At 39.5% G+C, this 22,762-nt stretch overlaps 2 protein-coding genes across 3 annotated transcripts; one reads left to right on the top strand and one right to left on the bottom strand.

The window, feature by feature from the left end:
• Positions 1-598: 598 nt before the first annotated feature.
• On the bottom strand, positions 599-8,888 carry malt3 (MALT paracaspase 3). Its single transcript, XM_068312897.1, has 14 exons — positions 8,640-8,888; positions 8,443-8,567; positions 7,537-7,675; positions 7,240-7,412; positions 6,931-7,027; positions 6,424-6,459; positions 6,094-6,297; positions 5,492-5,669; positions 5,300-5,374; positions 4,987-5,114; positions 3,208-3,357; positions 2,601-2,755; positions 1,718-1,834; positions 599-1,604 (listed from the first exon to the last, which is right to left on the bottom strand). The coding sequence occupies exons 1-14, from the start codon at positions 8,680-8,682 to the stop codon at positions 1,281-1,283; spliced, it is 1,944 nt and encodes a 647-aa protein (XP_068168998.1). The 5' UTR covers positions 8,683-8,888; the 3' UTR covers positions 599-1,280.
• A 1,465-nt stretch (positions 8,889-10,353) lies between these two features.
• alpk3a (alpha-kinase 3a) lies at positions 10,354-21,132 on the top strand. 2 transcript variants are annotated; one of them, XM_068312241.1, is made up of 15 exons: positions 10,408-10,432; positions 10,675-10,947; positions 11,313-11,345; positions 11,724-11,845; positions 12,455-12,572; positions 12,699-14,046; positions 16,124-18,599; positions 18,769-18,916; positions 19,457-19,584; positions 19,672-19,707; positions 19,785-20,059; positions 20,160-20,248; positions 20,348-20,565; positions 20,657-20,705; positions 20,788-21,132. In XM_068312241.1, the coding sequence occupies exons 2-15, from the start codon at positions 10,808-10,810 to the stop codon at positions 21,125-21,127; spliced, it is 5,520 nt and encodes a 1,839-aa protein (XP_068168342.1). In that variant the 5' UTR covers positions 10,408-10,432; positions 10,675-10,807; the 3' UTR covers positions 21,128-21,132. The 2 variants fall into 2 exon arrangements, with proteins under 2 accessions (XP_068168343.1, XP_068168342.1); XM_068312242.1 differs by lacking the exon at positions 11,313-11,345 and having other exon boundaries at positions 10,354-10,432; positions 10,805-10,947.
• Positions 21,133-22,762: the final 1,630 nt, after the last annotated feature.

Raw genomic sequence — 22,762 nt, 5'->3', positions numbered from 1 at the left:
AAATGTGTTTTAAACTTTTAGGTTAATAAGGTGTCAAACATCCTGGCTGTTCTTGTATTGACGTTGACAATGTGTTTTCAAAGTACTGTAACTTGCTTTGTCTTTACTTTGCTGCTTGCTGCCACAGCTGGTAAAGTTAATTTTTTTTTATTTTTAACTTTTATTTTTATTTGTGGTGGCGCAGTGGTTAGCGCTGCCGCTTCACAACACGGACGCGGGTTCGAGTCCCGCTCTGTGCGCATATTCTCCCCGTGACCCGCTGTGGCGGATATAGCGGTGGTAATCTGAAGATTTTTATTTGTATATTTGTTCTAAAACCGCACATTGACCCCGAATGAGAAATATCATATTTGCCTCAGTGACTATTTCTGCTCAGTTATCCACACATAAACATGGGAATTAATGTATCCCTAAAATTATTCATGTTAACTTGACAAAAATAACGTGACTATCGACCAAAGTGTTAACATAACCAGCTTTAATTTACTTAAGATCTATAAGTCTTATTAACAAAGTTGGTCAGAAAATTAAATAGTAATTACTAGTAATTTAAATAGTTATTTAACTGATATGTGTCTAGAATGTCTGTTTTAAAAGATGGACGATGAAATTATTCATTTAAAAGGTTTCTTTAATATAAACATCATTGATCTGCATGATATTTAATTGCCAATGATAAAAGCCATTTATGTACAGCATTTTAAAATTACTATATAATTTATGATGAGGTCATTAGTTAGGAACAGTAAGTGTTAATATGTACTCAGAGTTGTAAGGCTTTAATACAAACTAAAGCATATTCATTCATACCATAGATAAGATGCATGATCAACAACCAAATAATTCCTAATAACATTCATTGTCATGTACCGCCGCTGTATCCGCCATAGCGGGTCACGGGGAGCTGGAGCCTATCCCAGCTGACATAGGGCATGGGGCGGGGGACACTCCGGGCACGACGCCAGTGCACCACATACAAAGACATACAAACACACACACTCACTCACTCACTCACTTCTACGGGCAATTTGGAACCTGCCCATCAACCTGAAGCGCATGCTTTTGGAGGTGGGAGGAAGCCAGAGAACCCGGAGAGAACCCACACAGACACGGCGAAAGCATGCGAACTCCACACAGAGCAGGACTCGAACCCAGAACCACAGTGTTGTGAGGCGACAGCGCTAACCACTGCGCCACTGTGCCGCCCCTAATAACATTCATTAAAAAAAAAAATGAACAAGTATTTATAATAGCAACAGAAGACCAAAAGGAGCTAAAGCCTATGACAAGAAGCCTTGTAGTTCATTCTCATCGTTCTCTTCCGGCTCGTTGCTCCTTGCAGCAGCATTTTTAGCAGTACACTCTGCCTTTCTGGTAAAAGGACGACGTGGTCCAGCCGTTGGCTGATGCTGCAGTGGACGATGATTCAATATGTTCTCCATAGTCTGAGCAGAACCTTCTCTTTTCTTAGCTGCTTGAGTCCTTCTGCACAATTTACAAGATGCCACCAGAGGCTCTCCAATGTCCACCTGTTGGCTTTCCGTTTGGCGCCGGTTACTGTCCACATTGGTATAGTGTAGCTCCACCTTGATGACCAAAGAGTCCTAAAAAAGGTCAAATGAACAAAATATTACATTCTCATAAAGACGTGCTGTACTTTATTTTTAAATAAAAATTTCTGGACATATAATTTTGACAGTTATCACTAACTACACACCATAAGCTTTTGAAGACCACAAAGTCGTAGAGTGCAGTCTGCGTTTTCTGAGTTATTAAGTATGAGTGAGTCCATTTCACCAGACCGGCCAGGACCAGAAAATATGTCTTCCATTGCCTAAGGATTTGACAGATAACAGGCTTTGTCAGCATCAGAACATCAAAACATGTACAAACTTTCTCAAGAAATTTCCTGCAATAACTCAGTGCAGCTTCATGAAGTCACCACTAGATGTCAGTATGGGCCAAGATTCTCTAGTTGTGTTTCACATTTTTAAAAAAAAAAAATCACAACTACAGTACTTCCTACTTTTTCTGTGGATGCAGCAGGCAGGAAGACTATATATGGCCAGAACTTCCTCAGAAGACATGAAAAATGTGCGGGTGAGTAGTCATCACTGAAAAATTCCAATTGCCAAATGGAAAGGGTGGTGCCAAAACGTGAAGGCAGTTGTGAACTCATGAAAAGATGACATTTTTTTATAAATTTAATCTTTACCTACGTGGGCAGGGTAGTAAAGTAAAGTGCCTTAATAGGAAAATGTCACTATAAATCTATTGCTGTATAATGATACACATAATAATGATACACATAAACACATATACCCAGATATATATATATATATATATATATATATATATATATATATATATATATATATATATATATATATATATATACAGGTGTGTGTATATTTATGTATGTATGTGTGTATATATATAGATAGATAGATAGATAGATAGACAGACAGACAGACAGACAGACAGACAGACAGACAGACAGACAGACAGACAGACAGACAGACAGACAGATAGATAGATAGATAGATAGATATACATATAGAGATATAGCGATAGATATATATATATATAAAAATATTTACAGGGACGCTTCTCAGAGTCACTGTGCAGTCTTGGGTTCGGGCGCCTGTGGTCTTTATGGTGGCAAATGCCACCAAGACATTTGAATACAACGCTGAGAAGCTGACATCCACTTCCACTCCGCAAAGAAACATTAACCGCTTCCTCCTTGGCAGCTCTGAAAAAGAGATATGAAAAAGGTGTTTTCCAAAATGAGAAAAAAGGGCTGCTAATTTGGAGTCTGAAGGAGAATATGGAGATGGTCAGATTGCTAGTAAGTACATACTGTATACAGAAGAGAACACACACTAATTGTAACTTCTTTTCAATAAATAGAAAATTAACTTTTAATTCACTAAAAAACATGAGTACCTATTTTGCACATTGTTGAATATTAGCACATTGTTACACAATGGCTGTGTTTGTTTGGTCACATGCTAGATAAGGTGTGGGGATGAGTGAACAGGAAACAGGCTATTTAAATCGGACAGTAGATCAAGAAGGGGAATTGTGGTTTATTGAAAATTATGACTGGAGAGTGGATGCATTTCACATATGCTGACCAAACTGTCAAATGAATTAGCAAAAAAAAAACAACAATATTTCTTTATGTAATTTTCCTCAATTCACCATTTGCTTGCCTCCAGCACACATCTCGCAGGCGGAGTTCCCTTGTGTGACCGGTGGTCTGCACTGGGTCTGCAAGGGATCGAGGTTCCTTCAGGGTGTGTTTGATCTCCACTGCCTGCTTGCCTGTGACCAGCGGATCTCTGTCTAGATCTGTACAGAGAAAAAAAAAGGGATATTAATCCAAAGCAACTTCACATGTATCATTCATTCATTCACATTCTTTGTCCACAGGTCAGGGTTGCTGAAGCCTATCCTGGCGGGCATGTGGGTGGGAGATGGGGGACACTCTGGGCATGATGCCAGTGCACTGCGGAGCCACAAGAAAGACAAACAACACACACACTCACACCTATGGGCAATTTAGAATGAAGGGCATGTTTTTGGCGTGGGAGAGCCCATAAAGGACTTGAACCCAGAACCTACAAGCTGTGAGGCGCTACCCACTGTTCTCCCTCTCACATGTATCACTTTTGAGTAAATTATCACGTAATTAACTACTGAAACCTTTATATAGTCTCTGACTTCAGCAGCCACTGAGCTTAAATTCTTGTGATCATGTGACAATCAGAGTTCTGTGTCAGCAGGAAGAGAAGGAGTGACTTCAAGAGAAACAACAATCAGATTCAGATGGCTGCGTTTGAGGAACTTAGGGAACTTTGAGTACTTAGCACTGCTCATATTTATAGTAACTGACTGGACCCATTTAGCTCTGGGAAATCCCTTCTTACAAGATTCAACACATGAAAACACAGGAATCCTATCTTGGAAAGTTGGTACAAATGTTCAAACAATTTAATAAATATTTAAGCTTGGGAATATTTTTGAGGAGATTTAATGTTAGATATGTTTTGGCCAGACTGACCTCACTGTGTTTCTGAGATACCACCTACGTATACTGTTACTCTCCTCTTTCTAATTAAAAGTATGAAATGACCAAACTTGTTGTAAAATAGACGTGCACATTGCTGCCAGCAGGGTGTCCTGTCCTGCCGGAGGTAATATTGTGAGTGAACCCAGGGGAGCAGAGGCAGGGGGAGCCCAAACTGCTGAGCAGCTGTAGCGCTCAGGTTTCTTGTTGTTCTCTTGCCAACATGGTGAATCTCCAAAGAATGAGGTCACATGCTTATGGCATCTTGAAAAATTATTCCACCAGGGACCCATCAAACAGACAAACAAGTTCTCAAGATGGGGTGACTTGATCACTCCCAATGAACACCGCTCTACTTACAAGCCTTGTGTAAACAACACTAAAATGATAGCCAACAGTTATAAAAATCCCAGGACAGCCTGTTCTCCTCAGATCTTCTTAAATTCATTCAAGCAGACTTTATAGGAGAAGCTTGGAGACATTTTGCGTCTCATCCAAGAGGCTTGATTATTGTCGTAACAATATACACACTTTGGCCAGTGAAAATAGATGGTGTGAGAGAGGGTTTAAAGAAGCCATTTATGTAAAACTAGAGAAGTTTTGATTTGAATTTACTGTTTAGATAAACGTAAAGACAAAATAATGAGACCCCAGTTCTAAAAAGATCCTCCTTATGAATTGATACAAATTTGTACTTTAATCCTAAACACGAATGATTTTACCATCATCCACACATTCAGTTGATGTGCTGTCTGTGCAAGAGGAGGTTGTGAATCCAAGTGAATGAATTAAAGTTAGTTACCGGTACCTTTGCATCATTATAATTGCAGATTACAGTAGTTCTTTGAGTTTTGTTTGTATTATCAGCATCCAATAAAAAAACAAAACGCCACCTTTTTTCATATGCTTACCTTCAGACACCTTTTCTAAAACATGTGTGACTTTCTTGGACTGTAGAATGCGCGCGTTCAGGTACTTAGTGAAGATTCCTGTACTTCTCCCCCCATCTTGAACTTCGAAAGCCTCAGCATCCTCACATCTGCACAGGTCGATAAAGGGAATTTTATTCAACAAGTAGTAATACATTTATTTCTTCTTAAATATACCTCACATTCCACAGCAAGTTCACAGATTTGAAAAATTATTCTGAAGCCATGGGCCACTATTAATTCTGGGTAAAGGTCAAATGAAATGTTCATAATCCTGCTCATAAAAAATACATACGTGGCATAACCATAAACCGTGTTCCCAATGGGTCCCATTGGCATGATGCATGAAGGAATGCGATCCTGGTTGTACCTTGAAAATCAAAATACAGATTTCAGAAAAACTAACCAGTAAAAAGTTCTAATATACTGTATATAGTATATAAAATGTCACTGCCATTCAAATCTTAGATACACTTACTGCTCTTACCATTTTCTACAAGTATCCAGGAGGACTACGCTTAGGGCTGTATGTTTTTTTTGCATATTGAGCATGATCCTCTGCACACAGATGCAGTTTTCAGGTTGGTATGGCTTAGGAGCATCAACAGCTACCAAGTAATTCCTCCCAGCATGCTCATACCCGTGACCAGCATAGTAGAAAAGACCTGTCGTGTGTGATAAAAGAGAATACATAAATTAAACCACAGCCCTGCAACTGAAAGGATTGAAACCACTGTGATTTACACCGCACATATCCTGTAAACCTGAGGTAGTTAATTAATCATGTCAAAAAAAACAACGGTGGTTTAATTTTGTCATTTGAAATTATGCTGTAGCTGAATGTTGTAATATGCTTCACCATACCACTGGATGACAGAGAGACTTTTATCTGCCTCCTCAGCCACTATAATGTGAAAAACAAGTAGAGTAACTATGAACCACCTACAGGTTCATGACAATGGTAGAGCAAGTTAGAATGTGGCTGTATATTAGTATGGAAGAATTTCTCCAGACAAACTGAAAACATGAAAATGGAGCTATTTTTGTAAGAATAAAAAGTCTGGAAAAGTTTATCCAAATTATACTCACCATAAACACCTCTGTCAAGGAGTTGAATGAACTTTTCAGTGGCAGCCAGCATCTCTTCCCTGGTGAGATCCAGCAGAGACATAACTCTGAAGCCTAGCTGCTGCAGGAGGTTGGCCAGCTCATGTACGTCCATGATGGGGGCCATCAAGTCAGGGTGGTGGGAGTAATTCAGGTTGCCAATAAGGAGTGCAACTTTATCAGTAGCTAAAGCAAAAGAGCAAAAAAAAGAATGTGGATTAAATACAAAAGAAAATTTGAATACACATCAAAATAGTTTTGTTCTCTAGCACACTTCGGATAACGTGGATTAACACTTTTATTAGATGGTACCTGTAAGCACTGCAGGAGGGAGTATATCAGGTTGATCTGTGGGAGGGGGGAAGCATAAAATCAGAATACAAAATCTAAGTGTCTAAGTATTATGATTTCATCCAGTGGGCACATACTGCACAGGGAAAATCTAGGTAATTATATGTATTTTTTTGCACACCATAAAGACACTGTGAGTTAGAAATGGCAAAAAAAAATAAAAAATACAAAGACTAGTTTCACATTACATCATTTTCCTGTTGCGTGTCTAAGGCGCAGATCAAGCAGGGTTTGGAGTCCCTAACTTCCCCTTTTTGTCTGCAGAAATGGGAAAGTCCCCACAGCATAATGGAAACACTTAAAGCCTAAATGCTCGATTAGTGGAACGAAAGGAGTGGAAAAAATATGATTTTCTTTTTTTTTCCCATGTCAGAAATTAAAATGATAAATTAGAGGAAAACTGAATGATAAAATTAGGGAAAGACAAACTTTGACCAACTTGACAAAGGCGTTTCAATCATGTCTTACCAATTTTAATATCAACAGGTTCAGACCATCTCTCTCCCCGTACATTAGATATGCAGCACAGGTACGATCCTTCATGTTCCGCTGCTGTACTGTCGATCTGCAAGCAATATGAAAATAACAGTCATCTTCCTACCATTGCCTTTCTACCGTTCTACATCATGAATTAAAGTTTTGGCTGTAAATGAATCATATGTTTGGCGAGGGGTGCATGACTCGGAGTCACTGAAAGGACACAGTAAATACAGTACTGAGTAAACCAACGCTATCAGCTCAGAGAAAAGTAAACAGTCAGTTGCCATTCTCCCCTACCCGCACGGTGTCACCGGTCATGTCCAGCTGCTGTCCGTTTCTGTACCAATGGTATTGTGGAGTGGGGATCCCAAAGGCAGTGCAGCGGAGGGTGACTTTTGCACCTTTTCGGACTGTCTGGGGTTTAGGGCTGACGGCAATGTGCGGCTCACCCAGCCAGTGCACTGGCAAATCTGATGATAGTTGATGATAAAGTCAGTGAGTCGAATCTGCAGCAAGTGAGAAAATGACGCAATGCCCCAAATATGCAAATCAACAAAAATGGCACAGGCAGGACACTGCTGTTGGTTAACGTACCTGATCTATCGACGTCTAACACCTTCACTTTCACCCAGTCACTGAACACCCAGTTACAAAACTGATCATTCACTCGGCACACAAAGAGCTGAGTTTTTTTAACTGTGATGGTCAGATCTGCTTCAGTGGCACCGGTTACCTGGAAAAACCAAACCACGGATTAAATCCTTAAAATGCCCCACCCTGCAGTTCAGACTAAGAAATGAGTTATTCAAGTCATCTCGTCTTCACCATTTGAGAAGCTATACTTTCAATTTAAAAAGAAAAAAACCGTGAAATGCCTAGATTTACATAAAATGTCAGGAGGCACCTTTCCAGTACATTAGAGTCATGTACATAAATTAGTAATTAACTGTTACAGTATTTTCTCCACTATAAGGCGCACTGGATTATAAGGCGCACTTTTAATTAATTGTTTATTCCATTATGTATTTCATATATAAGGTGCACTGGATTATAAGGCGCACTGCGGGTTTATGAGAAAATGATAGGCTTTTGGGTGAGCCTTATAGTGCAGAAAATACTGCACTTGTAGAAAGTGTTCAGGAAAATTTTAAATATTTTGAAGAAATAAAGAAAAATTCATGGCGGTTAGAAAAAACATAAGAGCTTAAGATGAGTGCATAATGTCTTGATTTCTCTGATGAAACATTTTATTTGTTCAAGCTGTTTTTTGTTTGTTTGTTTGTTTTTGTTCTTTAAGAAATCTGTAATCTTTAATATAAATTTGTGGTTTCAGGACCCACACCACCAGATTAGGTTTCAATTGTATGGTAGGAGCATAAACAAGAAACACACATCATCACACCCTTTTCTTTAAACAAAAAAACATGTCTCATTCAAATACATCATGAGTTGTCACTGATTTCTTTCTATTTTAAAAGTAGGTGATGAGTGTCCACACACCTCCCTCAGGTCGTCAGTGAACCACTGGTGGTGGAGCACACCTGTCCCCTCCGCCCCGACACCCAGGGTCACCGTGTAGCCGACAGGTACGCACATGGAGACGGGCTGCCGCACCAGGACGATGTCTGAAACAAGTGTCAGTCAGGCCGGCTGTGTTGTCTGCATCTACTAAAGACCACGATGGAGATCTGACATACCTCTGATCATCACTCGGCAGCGATTGTGGTGGGATCCGTTCATCAGTGCATCTTCTGTAACAGTCAGATCAGTTTTTAGTACTTTTAGTCAAAAGCGAAAGAATGACTGACATTAGGAAATCACTGTAAACCCAATGAGCACATCCAAACTTCTCATTAAATGGTTACAAACGTCTCTATTGTACCAGACGAGCGCTGTGGGAGCTCAGACGTGATATACTGTATTTCCCTAATTTAAGTCCTCAGAATTTATATTGTCGATGAGACGAGAACTCGTCACTTTCCCGGAATGACACGTTACCTGATAATTCCAATAATATGGGGGCACATCTAATTTTAAAACGTCCAAATACACCAAAACTGCGCGAGGAGGACGGCAGGAGAGACGCCTATTACCGTCATTACGGTAAAAACCACATCTGAACTACAGCTGGGCGGAACTTGGATAGAAGATATGTGGTCGATGGAAACGTGATAAGACTTTATAAAAAATAATAAATTATAAGGGTTCTCATCAAGGTCATCATGTATACGTCAGGACAGATTACGTTTGGTTCCATTCCTGTTGGCAGACAGAATTTCTTTTGAACCTAATCAATTATAGTAGCTCTAATATTACTAATATTACAAATAATAATAATAAAAAACATTTTATATAATGGTAGTTACAGTAAGTAAATACACCCACATGTCCAAAAAAAAAAAGTTAATTGACAAGTGATTATCAGCATTATTTAAACAAAACAGGTGTTTTTCTATTACTGTTCTATTTACACAGAAAGCAAACACTCTTCAAAAAATATCCTAGTGTAGAATGGCATTGTAAATTTTATTATAATATGTGTTATGTAAATCATCTCTAAAGGGTTTATGTTAATGGTGTTAAAATACTTTAAATGTTTATAATCCTTTATTGATCTTTAGTGAAACAGGCATAAGGATAATTCAAAGAATAGCTGAAATAACCAGTAGTATTGTTACAGAAGAATATTGTGTCAAAGTAAGTTTTTGACTGAACTGAGAATTTTTATTGTTTTATTTGTTTGTTTAGTTTGAAGTGGTATTTCATTTTTGTATTCAATATTGAATCTAATTAATGGTTATATTGATAACAGTGTTATGCAAATGTGAGAGAAACATGAATAACTTCTTTAATACCATAATGTGAGGGGGGAAAAAACATTGTAAAACAAGTGTCTAGAACAATAAGCATTAATAGTACCAGCACATCAATGACATTTCCTTACATTAACAGGTCAACATACAGATTTTGTCATCTGACCTGTTTTTGTCTAATTAATGTGAAATTTGATTAGCAGGTTGGTCCATAAGTTTCACTGTGTGTTGTAATATGAGGTGAGAGGGGCTGGCCTTCAGTTAACTCTTGAGCAAAGCTGAGGACCCTGACCATTATGACACTAGGTAGTTATGTTTGGGTGGTCTATGTCCACTACAGCAGTGTCTCACATATTGGACACCGCTTTCCCAAGTTATTATTGCTGAAGTGCTCAAAGTTCGACAGTACCCATTTATAACACTGTCACTACTTAAATTATACAATTACTGTATATTGTGTTTGGCTTAATTTGTTAGTTTTCTTGCTGAATTGTTTAGCTTTTAGACTTCTTTGAAAGTCTTCAGTGTAGTTTCGGAAATTCTGATGTCTCTTTGCTCCTATTTGTGGGGCTGCTATAAATAGGCCCCTGCTGGCAACACATGCTTGTCTATGATAGGCAGCTACAGAGAATCTCCTCAGAGTCTGGATCCAAAGCAACACTGAAAACACCTCAATGGTAAGTAGGAAAATAAAATTAACCAATTTTAAAGGTGACCAAGAAAGTCCGGATTTATGGTCCTAACACTTATAAATATATGTCGTGGGTTTGTGTTTGACCACTAACAGCCCGTCCACAACCTGATAGCTGATCCTATTTATAACTTCCTCCAGTTCTCCAAAGAACTTTGCTTGGTCAGAAAGAAACAGCATTGAGTCTGTACTGTGTCTTTGAAAGTATCTTGTACTTTTCCCCTCCAGGACTATTTACATGGACAGCACAAGTAAATTTGATCCTTGAAGAAGCTGTGGATTTGATTGCGGACTCATTTTTTGCTGTGGGTGATATATTTTTCCGAGTTTTAATTTTTTTTGTGAATTGCCTCGTTAGACAATGACTTCCAGAAGACCAATGACCCGCACCTATTCTGGCAGTGGACGGACAAGCAGCTTCAACGAAGAGGAGAGCAGCTCTTCCAATGGCCGAACAGAAAGCCGAAATACTTACCTCTCAGATGTTAGGCCAGAAAACAGGTAGACAAGCTCATCTGTTGCCCTTTCTTATGCAGAACATGTAAATATTTGTTTCTTCTGATGTAGATTTCTGTCAATTAAATTGATTTCATATGCATGGGGGCCATTTAAGCATTAGTGTCTGGAAGATAATGTTCATACGTGAAAGGGTGAAAGATGAAGCCATTCAAAGCAATGATTTGTGTCAAACTGTTCAACACGTCACACCATAGATCACAAATTACATCAATGATGTCTTTGTGTTTAATAGAATAATAAAGTGCTCCTTTTGTCAAAGAGGAGGGCAGCTATCAAACTACTTGATCTAGATAGCTCTGTACTCAATTCATCATTGACAACTATATATTTGCCTCCTCTCTGAATAGCTATTCAAGGTATTCTCACTACAGGCCGATGAGGTAATCTATGCTTTTGAAATTTTCCCCCAACTAACATGTTAACCTCAAACACTGATTTGCGGAAAGAATTAAACCTACCGAGATTTTACGTATCTGTGATGTACGTGCCCCCGTTTGTCCAGTGTTGCATTCAGTTTTAGTGATCAACACCGATTTTATTGTTGCATTGACCACTTTGTTTTGCCTGACACCTCACACGTCTCTATCACGATGTCGTCACTACCAAATATTTTCATTAACATCCTCTCCTCTTGATTAAGAAAGTGAATTTGTAATGTACTGAACAGAGGTGCAGTACATTACTACATTACTGAAGTGAGACTGAAATGTAAAACTATTTACTATTCTAAAGCAATAAATTTAGGGTTTTGCTTTCAGGAGCACGCTGTGCACCGTCATGGCTCAGCTGACCGAAGATATACAGCCCTGCTTTGAAACCACCTTGAAATCAAAAGCAGTGTCAGAAAACTGTAATGTGAAGTTCACCTGTGTGGTATCGGGTAGGTCTGCTCTCAGCATGCTTCTGCTTCAAGTAATTGGGAGTAGGTTAGATCCTGTCTCAGTTGACATTGAGCAAGCGGTGGGGAACACCTTGCACAAGTTTCCAGTTCATCGCCAGACTGACCACATTACTGAAACTATTTTTTTCAGCGTGGCATGTTTGTTTGCAGGCAGATTAGAGAGTGAGGCCATCGGACAGCAGCAGCTGTTCCTTTATGACACACCACAAACACGATGTAGCAGTCTAAGTCACACTCACGTTAACGCATCCACACTATAGTTCCTTCATCGCATAATACCCCATGTTTATTATTCATATAAAAAGATATTTAGCGCAAACTGTTTCATTGGACCTGGTTCCTTCACAGCAAATGGTGTAGAACTTGTCAAGATGTTAAATCTTAGGTCTGGAAACACAGATTATCTATTTTGTTTTAGAAGTTATTTCCAAGTTTATCTCCATCCATCATTTCAAATAATTTAATGTCATTTCTTTTTTTTTCGCAATGTGCATTTAACAAATGTTCATAAATAGCTATTTGTGGCCCCAGGAGTTATAAGTATATCCCAGTGGAAATCAGTTCATTATAGTGTACCTGTGCCTGTAGGATACCCAGCACCAGAACTGAAATGGTATAAAGATGACATCGAAATGGACAGATACTGTGGACTCCCAAAATATGAAATCCGTCGTAATGGGAAAGTCCATACCCTCCATATTTACAAGTATGTAAAACAAGTTTGTGAGTATAATCTATTAAATCCATTTAATTTTTTAGAAATTTAGTTCTTGAAAACAGTATGAATATCAGGGTACCTATAAATGAGGATAAAAGGTGTTTCTATTTCCAGCTGCACGGTGGATGATGCAGCCATCTATCAGGTCTCAGCCAGCAATAGCAAAGGCATTGTCTCCTGCTCTGGAGTTCTCGAGGTTGGAACTATGAACGAATTTCAAATTCACCAGAGGTTCTTTGCTAAGCTGAAGCAGAATGCGGAAAAGAAGAAGAAAGACTTGGAGGCCAAAAAAGAGAACAAAGAAAACACTGAGAAAGACAAAAAGCAGATTAGCCCAGAACGTCCTCCAAGGAAACGACATGTGCCACCGCTGGAGAAGACACCAGCTGTTGATCAGCTGGAGGCTGTGGAAAAAATGGGAGCTATCTCAGAACCTAATGGAGTTGGCAATGAAAAAACAGAAACAGCTCCTGTGACAGCTGAAGACGGTGAGCTGGACGGTGAGACTTCTCCTTCTGAGGAAACATTGGCCGAAAAGAAAATGAAGATGTCAAATGGCATCGATGCTGATATTAATGGCAGCAGCAGCAGTTACAGTTGCAGAAGTAATATGATGGGAAATGGAGGTGAAAATATGTATGATGGAGGATTCAGTTTGGCTCAGTTTCTGGCAGAGACACTCCAGTCGCAAGCTGCAGAGGAGAAACAGAACTGTCTCCAAGGGGAGATACCTAAAGAAATGGAATTACCTGTTATAAAGGCCAGTATAGTGCAGGATGGAGAGCAAGAGAGGATGCGAAAAGAGAAAGAACAAGAAGAACTTCTACAGGAAGAGCTTGAGAGAGGGAGAAGGAGAGAAAAAGAAATAGGTATGAAAAAGGAAAGAGAAAGATCATCACACAGATTGCCCCACACTAAGTATGGTTCAGAAGCTAAACACCACAGCAAGACTCATAAGGATCACGATCACCACCACATTCAGGCTTCCATCTCTTCGATGCTCCACACGGTCAAGGACTTCCTCTTTGGTAAGAGTAAGAAGGAGGCTCATGATCACATTGAGAACAGGGAGAAATCATCTGACCGCACGCCTCCTTCAAAGCAGCGTCCTCAACCAGAATTACCACCATCATTTCAGCTCCATCTGGAGTACAATGCAGAATCCAAACCGCTCACAGACAATGTTGTTCCAATGGAAATAGATACAACAAAAGAGCCTTCAGAAACTACGCATACAGAAGATCAGCCAGCATCACTGGAACAACACACTCTTCAGGACACTGTCCTGCCACCTGAATGCATAGAGAAGTCTGTCCTGCCACCTGAGAGCACAGACAAGTCCACAGAGCAGAGTGTCAAAGAAGAGGATGGTGCTGGTGAGGTCATGGAGGTGTCTGCTGGGCCAGAGAGCAGCGGTCCAGGTGAAAACATCTCATTATCTGGACTTCAAGTTCTCTCTGAGGTATGTAAACCAGTCTTACAGAGCAGCTGGCAGCCACTCAAGTTATATTTAGACTGCATTTGTGTGACAAGATAGTACAAATATGCTACTTAGGGCCAGAGCATGAACTTTGTCAACCATTAGAGTTTTGTGCTGCTGATGGTTGTAAGAATATCTGTCATTAGAAAGCCAAATCAAGCCATACAAACATCTTAGAACATGCAACATAATATCACTGATCAGAGACTTGTGGGTCAACCTGACCATGTGAGATTTACACAACACAAAAATAATGCATGAGAAACAATGAAACATATAAATGCAGCACCTTGCACTTCTACAGTATGTGAGGGTGGGAGCTGTTGTGAATCTGCACAGTGCACCCTTATAGGATTGCTTTAAATAAAGGACATGTTGGCTTTGATGCCTGGGATGCAGTGCGTCAGAGATCATGATGAAATATGAGCGCCTGGGGCAGCGCTCGTGTTACAAACAGGGCTTTGCATGACGGAGAGCCACATGGTGAGTGGGAGCAAAGGGAGTTCTGCGGCAGGTCTCAGCATGAACGTCGAGGACATTCCTTCCTTGAAATGGCAGACAGATTACTTTAGTCACAAATAAATCAGTGTTGTCATTTATTAGAACGTAATTCTCATTTCTGTGGTTTTTATTCAGTTTGCCTGTTTTGTCATGTAATTTAAAGAATTGCATGACAATGTGTGAATTCAAAATGTTTATGCAGGTCAAGATTATATCACAACTTGAATAAAAGAGAGGTTCTTGTCATGAAAAAGTAAGATCGTATTCATTTACTAAAATTCAAATATATTCTGCACTTGTGCATCTTTTGTCCCTTGAAATGCACATCCATGAGATGTACTGTATAAATAATACCAAAATTTGACATTATGCATATGTGAAAAAGGGAACTGTTACATTATCCACCCACTAACTGATTTTAAGTCAGTAATGTGGAACAACAATGAATGGAAAGCCTGCTGAATGACTGGAGGAAGTCAAACATTTATCTGAGTTTTTTTATAATCTGTTGGACACTTTTTTTTACCCAAATGGCAAACATCACTGCCTCATTTTTACAGATAGCATGACACTGGTTCCTTTCCATGGAACACAACAACTACTCTTTGTCTTAGTAATCACCGATGGTCAGACTTGTCACGAGGCAACATGTGACATCAATATATCACATATGAATTAATATATAGTCCCAGCAGGTGGAAAACCCAAATGCACTTCTACAGTTTGAGTCCTTGCGTATACATCTCATTTACAGAACTATGTGCACACAAATACAATGTATTTTTATAAAGTACTGTTAATGTCAGGTTTTGTTCTCCTTTGGTTAATTATTTCACAACAGATTAATGTCCATCCTTCATGTTTTGACATGTTTTGATCATTCAGTCACTCTCCAACAGATTTCTCCATGTAAACAGGACACATGTGTGAACAGCGTTAAAGACAGACAACACATTTAAACTGACTTCTTCAATCTTTGACATGAAAGTTGATCAAGGTAGTGCTTTCAGAAGATTTGATATAATAAAATATATTCCCTGGTTTTTTTTGTGCGTAAGCACTTGGTTTCAAATCCTTTACACGTGACATGAAGTAAAACTACCTGAAATAAGCATACAGATCATAAAACCCAAGGATGTATTAACTTACTTAATTTTCTTCTGCAAATTTTCTAAATTCTGTATTGTCTAAGAGCTAACTTTACCTTGTAATTAATCAGTGGAATTAATGAAATGACTACAGGAAGTTTTTCTTGTCTTGATGATCTAAGGCTGCTTTTCAAAAGTCCAAAGCTGTCACTGTTTATGTTTCTAGTGATATACGTGTCTCAACCTAAAAGTGTCTCAGTTTCAAAGGTCACCGCTATAAGTCAGTATAACAAGCATCTTAAAAATACCTCAAAGCCTTTAATGTGGTACTGAATGGTTTTTTTTTCAACAACTATCTTTTTGTCATGAGCAAATCGTGAACATCAAAACTAGTTATGCAAAGCATTTGATTTTCACTGACTTTATTATGAAAATGCCATTAAATCGTACAATTCTTTGCTTCCCATCAGGGTGATTCTCAAGTAGTCTCTGTTATCGAAGAAGCTTCCATGCAACTGCAACCAGATTTACTGGCAGCTTCACTACATCCGAAAAACCAGGCAGAAAGATATGAATCTTCACCCAGCGAAGACTTATCGGCCTTATCACAAACCCAAGCTCCATGCGGAGAAGTGTCCTCTCCCACGCCCACATTCTTTATTTTGGAAAACAAACAGACGCCCCCTCACAGTGCTATGTCCACATCACACATCAGTAGCTTTGGGGAAGAACCTAATGAATTTTTGAAAGAGGGGGAGGTGAGCATGGAAGCCATGGACAGAGAAAGCGAACTGCATAGACAGGAGAGCCAGTCTTCAAATACATGTGAGGAGGAGAAAGCTGAAGTGAAATCATGTGAACAGCTGCACACAGATGTACCCAGAGGTGAGACTCCTGAATTAACATCACCACTGGAAAAAAGAATAGAGACACATGAATCTACAGCACCAAACCAGATGCTTTTACCTCTGTCTGCCGTGGCAGTGTACAGTACAGAAAAAGATAACATGACACAGGACACAGAACACATTTCACTCATTCAGGAAATGAATGTAGGATTTCCGCCCACCGTAGCTTCAAAGAGTTTACAGAAGGTTGACCTAAAAATGCAGAAGGAACACACTTCTTCTATAGCAGAGGAACGCAAAGAGGTTCACAGTCTAAGCCCAATACAGAATTTAAACTCAGGTTTTAAATGCAATGAAGATAAAAATGAATGGACAGAGGTTTTGATTTCAGCGTTGGAAGATAACTCATGTAATGAGCAAAAAACACAGAGGCTGGAATCTTTAGAAAGGGAGAGCACCGAGGTATGCAAAGAGAATGTAAAATTTGAGATACAGAAAGAAATGAAGGATTCAATGAAAGAGGAGTTTGATGAGTTGAGTAATATTTCATTAATACAAAACATGAAAAGCCATGCCAATGGTATGGAGGATACACAGCAACAGAGAAATTCAGAGCTAAAAGTTTGGCCCTCAGATAATGTCCCACAAATCCAAATATGCACAATTGAAGACATGCCAGATATTAAACCAGTTTTGCCAGATGTGAGCCAAAATGAACATTTTATACTTCCTAAAATTGATATAATGGAGCCAGAGGTCAAAGAATACACTCTCCCACAACCTTTCCTGGCACTAAACAAGCAAGAGTCTGCTGTTCTGCAAAAACATGACGCAACTTATGTGGCAGCAGTAATAATTCAAGACAAGCATGGGGTTGATTCTCCACAGGTTCCACCCATGCACATAGATGTGCAAAATGATTTTAACCTCTCATCTACAAAGAACATCAAGGATGTCGACAAGATATTGGAGCACGTGCATGTACAAAGCAAGGAAGAGCTTCTACAAATGGGCTTGTCAACTATTCCTCTCATAAATGTTTCATGTACTGATGACAAGGGCACTGATTTAAATGTGAATGACCACATTTCAGATATGTCACAGCCTTTTGAAAATCCAGCAGCACCCCTGTTTGTGGTACCGCCAATCTCTGTCACTTGTCATGATAGTGATTCTGAACTCAGACTGTCCAGTCATAATGAGTCAACAGGAACCGAAACATCTTCTCTCATGGAAAGGGGAACAAAGTATGATGTTGAAAATAATATGACCATTAAGCCTGAAAAGGCTCAAAGCAGAAAACAGAATCTAGAGGGTTTGGCAGAAAAGATACTCAAAGACAGTGTTCCTCCTATGCTGTGTGACGTTCTCATGCCAAAGGTTGGTGAGAGTGAGCCATCATTCAGTAAAACCACACAAGACAGCATTTGCCCTGAAATGAAGACAAAATCCCTAAATGAGACCAAAATAGAGAACTCTTTGTCTGTTGAAGACCCCCAAAGAAACAGATCCTCTGTTGATAGACTCTGCTCAAAACCCCCAGCACATCCATCACTGAGTCCAGCCAGTCTACGCAAATTCATGTCCAAAGCTTCTCTAGACTCCGACAGCGAAGCAGCGACGACTGTCCCTTTCATCACCGTGGGTGACCGTCAGAGTGACAAGGCAGACGATGACCTGAGCGGAGGTTCGACACCAACATCATCCCTCTCTCGTGAAAGCAGTCCACGTCTTAAACGCAGAGACAGTCTGTCACTGATACGGTCCGCCACACCCGAAGAGTTGGCCTCTGGAGCTCGTCGAAAAATCTTCATCCTGAAACCTAAAGAGGAAGGTGAGGGGGCAGTGGTTGGTGGGACAGATGCTCAAGGCAAGAAGGAGACCCCTTACATGTCCCCAAGCCAGGCTCGTAGAGCAGCGTTACTGCAAGCTCCCACGGGTCAAAGTACCCCACCTTTAGAGAAGCGCTCACCTCTACTGAGCCGTAGAAAGGTCACATTGGAGGTGCCAAAGGTCATGGAGGAGTCACTCAAAGAAGAGCCAGGCAGTACCAAACAAGAAGAGAAACCAATGGAAAAGAAGCTAGATCCTTTGAAAGGTAATGAATCAACTATCTAATCCAAAAGATGGTTGTAAACATGTAATGTTGTGGGTGTGTTGTAATTGTCTTAGCACTAACTTTTTTTGTTTGTATCTAGTTCACACATAATAATTTAGCACACACTCTCCAGCACAATTTATGTTTATATATGTTTATGCTCCACCAGCTCCACAGGTCATCCGCAAGATCAGGGGAGAGCCGTTCCCGGATGCGTCTGGACACCTGAAGCTGTGGTGCCAGTTCTTCAACGTGCTCAGCGACTCCACCATCAAGTGGTACAGAGATGAAGAGGAAATACTAGAAGTCAAGAGAAGGTAAATTTCCTCCCTGTTTTACACCACCACAGCTCTAACAACAACTGTACACAATGCTCAGACTTCAATAACATAATGATGTTACCTTTTCTGTTGCTTTTATTTACTGTAGATTGACTGTTTCTTTTATCGTTATTTAGAGTGATTTTTTCCCCATTGTGGACTGTTTACAATATTGTTAACAATAATGGATGAAGAGGATTTCCCTTTTGTGGGCCTCTTAGTGCATCCTATGGCTTTCTGTGGTTCTCACTGCAGAGACACCCCACTCATATGACTTGTGAACCCACCAGCTGTGACACAGAGAGGTGATTTGTGACTAGACACTGTAACCTGAAACAATATTTTTCCCATCTCTAGGGTGCATTAAAAGTCTGTATGTGTGCTGTTTGCTGCTGTGTCAGGAGACACATCTCAATCCTCTGTTTCACAGTGACACCTAGTGGGTTTCCTGTTGAATCCTGGAGGTTAGGTTGAGCAACTGATGTGTTCATGATTATTTGTTGTTGTTTTGGTTTCTTTTCCTTTTTCTTCCCAAAGAGGTGGAGACGAAAGTCAAGTTGCTTTGGCTATTGTTTTAGCATGCGGCCAAGACTGTGGGGTGTACGGCTGTTCCATCAGTAATGAACACGGGACAGACACCACTGACTATCTGCTGAGTATAGACGGTGAGATATATAATGCCTGGAAACATCAAATGTGAAAATCATATCTGATAATAACAACTTTGTGTTGTTGTTTTCTTTGTTTTACAGTTATGTCTGGAATTTTACTGAGGGATGATATGGAAGGTAAATGTTTGGGGGTTTTTTCAGTTTGCTATGTTTTTTAGATTTCCTTTAAAGTATTTGTTACTGTGTTCCTTCAGTTGGAGAGGAGATCGAGATGACCCCGCTGCTGTTCACCAAAGGCCTGGCTGACTGTGGCAGCTGGGGAGACAAGTACTTTGGTCGCATCATGACCGACACCGTGCAAATCGGGGAGGGCTGCACTCACAAAGCCAGTAGAGTGAGGGTCATTTACGGCCTCGACCCCATCTTTGAATCTGGAAGCGCCTGCATCATCAAAGTTCGAAACCCCATCGCCTACGGGACCAAAGAGGAGAACAACCTCGCTGACAGAAACAGAGAAATCACAAAGCAAGTGAGTATTTCTTGTCTAATAATCTTAAGTTTAAAAAATATCCTCATACATTTTCAGGAAATATATTTCAGTACATGAATCTCTTCCATTGCGTTTTCAGGAATGCAAAGTCCAAAACATGATCAGAGAATACTGTAAAATATTTGCTGCTGAAGCAAGAGTGACCGAGAACTTTGGCAATTCACTGGAGTAAGTTCTACACTTAATAAGTTGCATTCATAATTGATTTTGTATTGCATTGTACATCAACGCTCGTAATCCAGACACCATTTTGTGTGCTGCCCACAGAGTGATTCCACAGTATGTGATGTACCGACCTGCAAACTCTGTGCCCTATGCCACCGTGGAGGCTGATCTTAAAGGTGACTTCCTCCAATATTGTGTGATTGATCCTAAAGGCAGGCTGATTACACAAACTGCTTCTGAGATGGAGCAGAAATGCAACACCTTTCAGCACTGGATCCATCAGTGGACGCATGGAAATTTGCTAGTGACTCGAATGGAGGGTGAGCTGCACGTACAATGTATTGTCAAAGTGACTATTTATTTATCTGTGGGAATGGTATAATAATTTTCTGTAAAATTGTTTTTTTACAGGTGTCGAAAATAAAATCACAAATGTCAGAGTTGCAACAAAGTCACAGGGGTTTGTATCTAAACCAGTATATTCAAATATTATTGTTTTCTATTGGAATTGTTGGAATAAAACAGTTGTCCATTGCTTTTAGGTATCAAGGACTAACAGAGAGAGGTTCACCTGAAGTATTTGAACAGTTCCCAACCCAACATAATTGCAACTATTTCTGTGGACTTCTCAGCCTGAGACCTATTAAGAGTATGGATAGTCTTCAGCACCCGACCAAGACAAAGGGCTCCAGGAGCCCCCTGGCCACCCGTAAGATGGGCTCTAGCAGTCCACAGACACAGCGGAAAGGACACAGCCCTCAGGTTCTTAGAAAGGCTAATTCTAGTCCAAAGGTAATTAAAAAAATTCTAGAGACAGAGGACAATAAATCAAATGACAAAATAAAGCCTGCAGAAAGTGTTGATGTTCTTGAAATTAGGTAAGTAACAAAGTCTCTTCTTTGTTAAATAAGATTTGATTTCTTTTAGTGGTTTGATATTGTTTCTTTACAGTTACCAATGCCATCAAGGATGTTGAAGAGTAAGATTTTATGATAGATTATGGACCTGATTTGTAATATATAGAATTCCTATGAACTATCACCAGTACAATTACACTAGGAGGCATCCATCCTGCAGCTTTCTGCTGGAGTTGAAGGAAAGGTTTATGAGGATGTTTGGAGCAAAGGGCACAGAGTTTTTGACCTTTCTGCTCACAAACACCAAACAGTGGTCTCATGACTGTCTGAGCAATATTGGTCAACACAAAGTTGCAAACACTGAGCCGAACGTCATGGTAAAATATTTTCCTTCTCATGACGAGATATGAACATTTTTTCTGGTTTGATTTATAGTATGACACAGACTAAAGCCACAGCAACGGAGTTGGATGAGATAATGTGTCCAAAATGCTGCTTGTTCATCTGTGATGTATGTTATGTGTGTAGGGCATAAGGTTTATTTTAGTCTTTGAACTGCTTATGCAGCCTTTCTTTATACAGCAAGGTTGAGTTCATGCTACTAAATACCGCAACACTGTTTTAGGTCAAAGGTGTTTGTGTGCACTTTTTGGAGGGATTTCTTTTTAGTAGTTTGTATGTTCTCTCTGTATCTTTGCTACGCCCTCATACAGGATTTCAGAAAGAACAGTAATCAGTTTACCAGTAAAGTCTTTCAGTCATTGACATGTTCAACAGGTGTGTTTCCTGTCACATGGACAGCTGCTAATTAAGTTCCACATCGTCACTTAGAGTTGACCTATGGACTTTTGGATTAAAGCAGAGAACGAAATACCCAAAAAGCAGACTTGGAATTTTCAGAACCCTATTGATCACTAAACAAAGAACCTCTTACTAAACAAGAGAAAGTTTTGCTAGTGTACAGTTGGATAGCAGTAACCCGACCAATCTTTATCATTGCCTAATCTTTTTGTTCTATTATTTTTTTATTAGTTGCAAAGCCAGCATGGATTTGAATAAAAACTAAAACGAAATATGTTATACAGTGAGTTCACATGGCTATTCATAATTAAATTCTAACAGGGTTTAAATATTTACCTACCAACTACAGACAAAGTCTTTAGTGATGTCAGTTAATGATTGGTTAATGATCAATGTTAGTTTTCAAAGGAGTCTAAATAGTTACTCACACTTTAGCTGCTACTTAAAATTACTGTAATTGTGTGATTGTTCATGATAGGAAAACAAAATGATAAGATGAATTTGAAATATGGCAGCAATTGAGAGAACAGTTGCAATTATTATTTTAATGCCTTCATGTGAAGATCATGAGTTAAATATTGTGTTAATCTTGAAACAACATTGTTTTCTTTTTATCATGAGATAATGAGCCTACTATCACAAAAAACCCCAAAAAGATTTCTTTATACTTCTATATAGTCATGTTTACTGCTCATCAGACATCAAGTGTGTCATGCCAGCATGTACATATTTACCACTTCAGGTTGAAATGGTCAGAAACAGAAATGGAATACGCTTCAATCTTTATTATTATTTTTCTTTCTAATTACTTCATTGTACCATTTGAACACTCACTAATTGTTTCTTTTCCCTAAAGCTT

Source organism: Antennarius striatus, chromosome 4 (assembly GCF_040054535.1).
Source record: "Antennarius striatus isolate MH-2024 chromosome 4, ASM4005453v1, whole genome shotgun sequence".
NCBI lineage: Eukaryota > Metazoa > Chordata > Actinopteri > Lophiiformes > Antennariidae > Antennarius > Antennarius striatus.
This window is presented reverse-complemented; position numbering and strand designations above follow the sequence as displayed.

Bases quoted from the DNA above. Each gene is read 5' to 3' on its own strand.
- malt3 (XM_068312897.1), bottom strand. From the start codon at position 8,682: ATGAACGGATCCCACCACAATCGCTGCCGAGTGATGATCAGAG. The intron at 1,835-2,600 runs GTAAATATTTTT...TCAAATCCTTAG, and splicing joins TGACTCTGAGAAGCGTCCCT to GCAATGGAAGACATATTTTC. The intron at 1,605-1,717 runs GTGTGTAGTTAG...GACCTTTTTTAG, and splicing joins GTGGTCTTCAAAAGCTTATG to GACTCTTTGGTCATCAAGGT.
- alpk3a (XM_068312241.1), top strand. From the start codon at position 10,808: ATGACTTCCAGAAGACCAATGACCCGCACCTATTCTGGCAGTGGACGG. The intron at 11,346-11,723 runs GTAATCTATGCT...TTTTGCTTTCAG, and splicing joins TCTCACTACAGGCCGATGAG to GAGCACGCTGTGCACCGTCA. The intron at 19,585-19,671 runs GTGAGATATATA...TTTGTTTTACAG, and splicing joins CTATCTGCTGAGTATAGACG to TTATGTCTGGAATTTTACTG.